At 35.4% G+C, this 8,813-nt stretch overlaps 1 protein-coding gene across 1 annotated transcript; it reads right to left on the reverse strand.

Moving 5' to 3' along the window:
- Window positions 1-3,495: 3,495 nt before the first annotated feature.
- Window positions 3,496-8,400, reverse strand: LOC121393684. Its single transcript, XM_041562815.1, has 5 exons — window positions 7,994-8,400; window positions 7,219-7,320; window positions 6,635-6,810; window positions 5,989-6,090; window positions 3,496-4,588 (listed from the first exon to the last, which is right to left on the reverse strand). Exons 1-5 carry the CDS (start codon window positions 8,081-8,083, stop codon window positions 3,721-3,723), a joined length of 1,338 nt encoding a protein of 445 aa, XP_041418749.1. The 5' UTR covers window positions 8,084-8,400; the 3' UTR covers window positions 3,496-3,720.
- Between the last annotated feature and the right edge of the window lie 413 nt (window positions 8,401-8,813).

Consider the following 8,813-nt stretch of genomic DNA (forward strand, 5'->3'; position numbering starts at 1 on the left):
GCATGTGAGTGTCACAGACACTTTCCAAGATGGTGACCCCCTGTGACAAGTTTGAAGTCCTGGATCATTGCTGCTATTGACAAGCTGAAACTTTAGCCTCCTGCAATAAGTTCACTATAGAAAATGTAGTTTTTTTTCCATATTGTTTATGGGTTAGTTCTCCTTTAAAAATGTCATTTTCGGTTGGTATGTTTTGTAGCTAAAAGGAAGTTAAGCCATATTCATTGCACTCCTATTGCAAATGAGTTATTCTGCCCATATAAAAATGTTACTATCTGGTACCATTTCATCCTGTTGAAAACTGTGAAAAAATGTAATCATAAATAGTCTTTTTTGTATTTAAAATGAATAGTTATTGCATAATCATGAATATGATTATATGTGATATTGCATATTACAAATTTCTGTATATATACTGTATATATATATATATATATATATATATATATACAGTATATATATAAATATACATAAATATATATTTGTGTATATATGTACACACGTTATATTTATTAAAAATCTGTTTCACTCTTAAAAAATCTCTTATGGATGTTTTTTTTACCATTATACTACTTTATTTTAGCACACAGGAAATACACATGATACAATGACTTATACAATGTAATAAAAATAAATTTCACAAAGACACACCCCCCCCCAGGTTCTAAGGGAGCTTTCTGATATTCTCAGAGTCATCTGGTATGGTGCCTATAGATTGGAGAAAAGCTGATGTTATTCCAATATTTAAAAAGGGATTACGATCTCAGCCTGGCAATTATAGGCCAGTAAGCTTGACATCTGTGGTGGGCAAATTATTTGATGGCTTGTTAAGGGATCACATTCATGTCCTAGGGACTGTCATTATGAGCAGCAATCTGCATGGCTTTATGGAGGACAGGTCATGTCAGACAAATCTGATTGCTTTTTATGATGTGGTAAGTAAGATACTGGACAGTGGGGGGGCAGTAGATGTGATTTGGATTTTGCCAAAGCGTTTGATACTGTGCCCCACAAACGACTGCTTTCTAAACTAAGGTCTGTTGGGCTTAATGAAGTCATTTGCACATGGATAGGAAACTGGCTACAGGATCGGGTACAGAGGGTGGTTGTTAATGGGACATTCTCTACTTGGAGTAAGGTTCTTAGTGGGGTCCCCCAGGGCTCAGTATTGGGTCCACTTTTATTTAACTTGTTCATTAATGACTTAGGGGAGGGTGTTGTAAGTAATATATCAGTGTTTGCAGATGACACAAAATTATCCAGCCCAATTAATTCCATCCAGGATGTGGCACTTGCAACATGATCTTGACAAACTGGTAATCTGGGCAGCTAAGTGGCAAATGAGATTCAATGTTGATAAATGTAAAGTCATGCACCTGGGATGTAAAAATATCCAAGCCACATATACCCTTAATGGGACTGCACTAGGCAAATCCATTATGGAAAAGGACCTTGGAGTCCTTGTAGATAATAAACTTTTCTGTAGCAAGCAATGCCAGTCAGCAGCATCAAGGGCAAATAAGGTCTTGAGTTGTATTAAATGGGGCATAGAGTCACGGGAGGAGGGGTCCCACTGTATAGAGCACTGGTAAGGCCCCATCTAGAATATGCCGTACAGTTTTGTCTCCATCACTCAAACAGGACATTATTGTATTAGAGAGGGTGCAGAGAAGGGCAACTAAGCTGGTAAAGGGAAAATCTTAGCTATGAGGAAAGACTGGACAAATTGGGGATGTTCATGCTGGAGAAGAGACGCTTAAGGGGTGATATGATAACTATGTATAAATATATAAGAGGATCATATAATAATCTCTCTAATACTTTATTTACCAGTAGGTATTTCCAGCTGACACGAGGTCACCAAGAAGAAAAGCGGTTCCGCCTAAATATTGGGAAGGGGTTTTTTTTACAGTGAGAGCTGTGAAGATGTGGAATTGTCTCCCTGAATCAGTGGAACATGCTGATTAGATAGGTATAAGAAGGGGTTGGATGGTGTTTAGCAAGTGAGTGAATACAGGGCTATTGAAGATAGCTCATAGTACAAGTTAATCTAGGGACTGGTCCTCCGATTGCAATTTTGGAGTCAGGAATAAATTTATTCCCCCTCTGAGGCAAATTGGAGAGACTTCGGATGGGGTTGTTTTTGCCTTCCTCTGGATCAACTGGCAGTAAGGCAGGATAGATATATATATATATCTATATATATATATCTATATATATAGATATATATATATATATAGTGCTTAAGTAACCAAAGAAATGTATAAAAAGTTAAGTTTTCCCTTTAATGTCTCCATAATGGTTTCTCTGTTGAAAGAATATTGCTATCTGGCCCTAGAAGCTATATTATTCTGAAAGGAACAGGCAAGCTAGAAAATCCATTCACATGTTTACCTTCAACAGGAAGGCTGTCCCGTGGAATGGTATTTAATCATAGTTAAGTGTTAGGAGGGTCCCTTTGAACAGGGCACAGAGCACGAAGGTTAACTGTCTGTGTTAGGAACTTCCATAGGGACTGAGGGTGCCACCTGTCGCTGTAAAGAACAGAGGGAGATGTGACCAGTGAGAATGTGTAAAGCCAGGAGGCTGAGCAATCTGCCAAAAGGAAGTATCATGAGTACAGGGGTGACCCACAAATTTTATGTTTTGCTGGTAGTCCACAAGGGGCCCAGTTTATTGAGGGAACTCATCAAATGTGTTAAAGTACCACCCAGTGAACATAATTTATTTTTTGGATTTGTTTTATTTGCAGAAATGGTCACCTCTGTATGTAAATAAACTGCCTTAAACTGAAGAAAGTGTCTGTTGTTGATCCTTGTGCTTGTGACAGTATTTAGTACTGTATATGAAAAAGGGGAATATGTGTGAGCACTCCAAGGCCAAATAAAAATACAATGGATGCTTAGCTGATCTGGCCAGGATAGTCACTCACAAACATACAATAAACAAAAAATGCACATTCCCTGGTCACCTGTTTCACAAATTAACTTAGTATCTAAGCAAATGCATGTATTTTGCAAAACGAGTTTTTTTTATTACCGATTTATGGTCATAAAATTGATGTCACCATACCAAGTGAAGGTAAAACCCATATGGTGGACCTAACTGTTTACCGCTGGTCAAGTTTTTTCTCGGTTGTTGACCTCCTACATAACTAAATGTCTCAGGGTCAATGTCTCCAGACCAAGGCATCGGCTTAAATGGGCTTGATCTTCCCCTATGCCAGTAGCAATTTGTAAGGGGAGAATTTTGCCAATGCAAAAGCATTGACTATTTACACGTTTGTTACTTCCTCAACATTAAGGCTTGTGGGGAATGCAAGGTCTGTTTTGGAGAAGAATGATCTGCATCTGCAGGTTATTTACACATTGGTCATGAAGCAGAGTGCTACAAACATGACAGCTTGTAACAGTTTTCTTTCCACTTTTCACTCAGGTTTTGATATAAAAGTATGGTGCTCACTATGCACTAGGTTAAAAACCACAAGCAAGCAGAGCAGAGAATTGGTGTATGGGATGATTTTACTACTGCCTTTTTCCTTATTAATTAGGAATGCAGCATATGAAATGTGTACTTGGGACACACATAAGATAACATTTCTCTTACAAAACAAAAAAACTTTTTTCTGATATAAAATGTAATAATTTTATTACAATATAGTGTACTACACAGTTTTTAGCAATATTATTGAGGAAGCATCCTACAGTTCAAAGTGTCTTTTTATTTCTTTTGAGAAAAAAACCCTTTACGATAATTCTTTTTTTTCCTTCTATAAGAAGAAATGCTTGAATGAATATTTTTGTTTTCCCTCAGTTTAGCTCTTTGAAATCGTATGGGAACAATGTTCTTTTTTCTGCTTTTTGTTTCAAAGTTTGAAAAGACAATTGCATGTGCTTTTTTAAGTGTGTTATGTAATGCTTTGTTATAAGCAAAAGACTCGCTATTAACCCATGTATATAAATCTTGAACCAAATTCTGGGTAGATAGGACAGTTGGTGTAACAGTGTCTAATTCTTCTTCAATTTCAAAAGTATCTTGAAATGGAATAGCTGGTTTGGACATTTTTAGTTCATCTACAGCTTGAAGTGTACCTGCTGTATGTTTTGTTGGTTTGCTGGTAGAGTTTTTTAGAGCAATGGCAATCATAATGCATACACATGTCTCTCCAAAACTGTTTGTCCTACAAGAGCACTTACTCTTATGGACTATGCTCATTTCATCATCTCTGTTAATAATAAGTGTTGCTCCTTCCTGGATATACATTCTTCTTTTTATTAATAAATTACATTCAGACTTTCTGAGCTGGTCTAAAGAAATGTTTTCCCTTGACAGGAGAGTTTTGGCAAATGCAATGTGTTTGCAAATATTGCCCATCAATGAAAACCAGCAATCACAAATGTTATAAATTACATTTACATTGTGATATTTTGCTGGTTGACTCTCAGATGGAATGCAATAATTCCCTTCCCCTTTGTGATGAATATTTGCTTCAAGTTCTTTCTGTATCATTTTCTCCACTGTACCGAAAATGTCCTGCTTTTCTTGTGAACTTGATATACGGCCAGCCTTGTGAAGTTCAGTTAAATGCCTAAAGAAAAAAGAACGAAAATTGTTCAGTATGATGTTAAATATACAGAGTAAAATTAACCTTATGTTTTTTGTAGTTCTTGACTTGATAACGCAGTACTACAGAATTTAAAATATTTTACAGTATGGTAATGCGTTTTATTGAGAACATGTATTTCATGTTTGATAAAACTGGACCCACTCTATTGTTTTCCCATGGCAGGGCATGGCTGACCTGTACCTGCCAACATGTGAGGTGCTGACATTCCACTGGACAGAATTCTTTGTCCAGGGGTACCCTAATTAACTCTTTAGTGCTCATGCACTTCTGCCTGGGGGCATAGTAAATACACCACACTGACTGTGCAATTCGGAACATGGTTACTTATTACAAAGAAGGTGTCACCTGACAGCTTATTTAAACAGAGTAATGGTCTTATTTGTTTCCCACTTACTTACAGTATATATTCTTCAAAAATGCAGATTTTACTTTTTAATGCTTCTTTAATGAAATGCTGTGCTCTGTCCATCTATGGTGCCTATATGCCCCCCCCTACTGTGGCTGTATTGATTGGGGAACCCATATCGCTGCTATATTTTGGAGTGCAGAGACAATTTAATAAAATAAAGGGAATGGTGCAGAAAAGTACAGAAAACATGGCAAGTTGCAACTGTTTTTGCACTCTGCCCTGCATTAAGGACTAAGAACTTTGGCAAATAACTGGATAGGTATGACAGAGGAAAGGGAACAAAACAGGAAAATGAAAAGCTACATAGCAAACTGTGTTGCCTCATTTAAGTGTAGGAGACATTGAGGTATATTTATCAAAGAGTAAAGTTAGAGATCGCCACAGTGGGATTTTGAACGGCATATTTATCAAAGGATGAACTTTCACTTTCACCCATTGAGAATCTCCATAGAAATGAAGAGAGTGGCAGAATTTCTCTCTAGAGGACCAGGCCTGGACTGGCAATCTGTCAGTTCTTGCAAATGCCAGTGGGGCTGCTGTATGGTTCCATAGAAAGTAACCATATAGTGGGCTGGTAGAGGGCTGTTTGGGCCTCTGTGTACTTGCAATGGCAAGGCCTATTTTGACTCCCAGTCCAGGCCTGTAGAGGACTGTGATGATCTCTAACTTCACTCTTTGATAAATATACCTCATTGCAAGTACAAAAAAACATCTATTGCCCAGGCTTTTTGCAGTTTACAATCTGCATGACTCTGTATTCTTTACTTTTTGGAGATCATAGAGCAACGGCATACCCCATTGATCTATTCCCTGGGCTTAGTAAATGGGGTCTGTGTATGTTTCTGTTTTAATCCAAATAAATGGTAACAAACACAATTTGTGATTACTTTTCCAAAAGACATAGCATTCTGCATTTATATATGGATTGATGTAGCTCATATACAGTACTTACTTGTAATATTTCTCAACTTTGCCAGTTAGCAGACAAACTAACATATCTAATCTCATGTTTGCTTTTCCTTCCAAAAATTGATATTTCAAAGTGTGGAAAAATCTTTAAAAAAAGGAAGACAATGTTTTAAAGCTTGACAGTACTAGTGTTGGAAATGTACAGTATAATGTAAATGTAGACAGTACTTTTTGACTGAAATATAACTACACTGGTTAATTAAAATATTATATGTATTGGCCATGGCATTCTGTAAAGTTGTGCTCCTCCATGGTGTGTGTGTGTGTATGAATAAAGAGGCACTTACCAACAAAATTAAATACCTGGGTGTCAAGCTATAGTTCAGCAAAACCAGAAGGAAGCTCCAGCACCCACAGATTTGTTAAAAATACAAACAAGTCTTTATTAAAGGGGTTGTTCTCCTTTGACTTAACTTTTAGCATGATGTAGAGAGCAATTTGCAGTTGGTTTTCATTTTTTATTATTTGTGGTTTTTGAGTTATTTATCTTTTTATTCAGCAGCTTTCCAGTTTGCAATTCCACCATCTGGTTGCTAGGGTCCAAGTTACCCTAGCAACCCTACATTGTTTTGAAGAGACTGTATTATAAATATGAAATTTTTGAATATTTATCAGTATTCCAAAACTACCTTTCCAAAAGATTGTTGGTTTCACTTTCTTCATGATACACCTGTCGACCATATTGTGCCCACATGTCAGATACAGGAAACCAGTGATGCTGTAGATAGTCACCAACTTTATCGTTACCAGTGATTGCTTTTACCCGCTCAAGAATCTCAGTAGAATGTTCTTGAAATACTTTTTTCTGAAAGTAAACGATGCAAAAAATAAAATAATATAATAATATAACAGTATTTACTGTGAGTTTACCTACTGTAGAACAAAGAAAAAATATATATAATGTATATATGTTCATTATGTTCAATACAACAATATATTGCCACACAGTTGTTAGGAGTAAGACACCTCAAAAAGTAAAGATTATTAATATATTCTTTATATAAAATATTGTTACTATTAGAACAGTAATGAGAGCATTTGCAATTCAGCTGACAGTTTCTTACTTTTGCAGAATCAGTGAGTAAACATTTACTTATATTATTATAACATTATAAATTTTAGTTTTCTTTTAAAAAAAACAAATAAATATATACTGTATAATCATTTTACATTACATGTACAACTATTATCCTGGGTGGGGGCAGAAACTTACACTGCTTGACATTTTAAGTGATATCATAAACTGTAAGACTTCACGACGCACAGAAGGATCTAAGTTACCACAGGTTTTTTTTGACAACCATCTATGAACAGCCTAAAAAAGAAAAACATTTTCAATAATTAAAAAGCTGTATCAGAATGAAATCTTAATCTTCGTAATCTTAATCTTAATTTTCGCGAATATGAAACAGAATTAAAGACGTTGGATACTTAAATTCTTTTATTAACAAGGTATGTGTGGAAAATGTGCATGTGATCAAATGTTATCCAGAAACCTGTTATCCAGAAAGCTATGAATTACTAAAGGGTCATCTCCCATAGACTCCATTTTATCCAAATAATCCACATTTTTAAAAAGGATTTCCCTTTTCTCTGTAATAATAAAACAGTAGCTTGTACTTGATCCAAACTAAGATATGATTAATCCTTTTCCAAATTATGGAAAGATCCATGATCCAAGTCCTGAGCATTCTGGATAACAGGTCCCATACCCGTGGATTTGTGTCACAAAAAGATTTCATAAAACATAAGGATTTAGATTTTATATAATCTGCCTGATGCTTGCAAAGCTTAAAGAATGTATGACATTGATTACAATTTTAATAACATTCCCCCTAATGTATAATTATATTTATTTAAAATTATAACTCTATTATGGAGAGAACACAATCACAAGACTAGAGAATATACCTAAAAACACATACTGATATAAACTTTGTTTTAATCTTTAATGTGTCGAGTAACAGTATATATTTTAGGTGCATTACCTGAAGGACATGGAACCAGCACAGTAAGACTTTACTATAAGGAAACACTTTCTGAATAGCTTTAACCTCCTTGATATCTTTATCAACCATGAAGCATCTAAGATTGTGACATATAAAAATAAACAAAGTATTAAAAAACTAAGAATAAATAAATAATGTCAATGATAGAAGATACTAAACTTTTACATTTTCTCTGTGGTTTTACTTTGGTGCATAAACTTTACTATCATATAATGATAGACTCGGAAGTATTCATTTTTATTAGAATTGCTCAGTGAAATATGTCCAGAAATGGAGATAATAAAGTAGTATGAATTTTACATGTTGCAGCTCGCTGCTGCACTATGAGGATATTTAAAGAACAGTAACACCAACACTTAGGGGCAGATTTACTAAAAGTAGGAAGGCCCATACTTGTTGTCCCACTATGATCTACATCCATATCACAGTTGGCATTCTGTTTCATGGAAAATATTACTTTAAGGAAAACTATACCCCCAAAATGGATACTAATATATAAGTTGCATATTAAAGGACAAGAAAAGGCAAAAAACTAAAATCCCATTTTTACTTTCTTTAATGAAAAAGAAACCTATCTCCAATATACTTTAATTAAAAAATGTGTACCGTTTTTATAAGAAACCTGACTGTATGCAGTGACATTCTCCCTTCATTTACTGCTGTGGATAGGAATTGTCAGACAGTCCCTAACTGCTGTGCTGGTAAATGATCATATTTTCAAATTGCAGGGGGAGCCCCCCACCTTACTTCCTAGAACTCGATCAGAATTGTTGGATTCCCTGTAGAGATTTGTATCCAG

Source organism: Xenopus laevis, chromosome 5L (genome assembly GCF_017654675.1).
Source record: "Xenopus laevis strain J_2021 chromosome 5L, Xenopus_laevis_v10.1, whole genome shotgun sequence".
In the NCBI taxonomy this organism is placed as follows: domain Eukaryota; kingdom Metazoa; phylum Chordata; class Amphibia; order Anura; family Pipidae; genus Xenopus; species Xenopus laevis.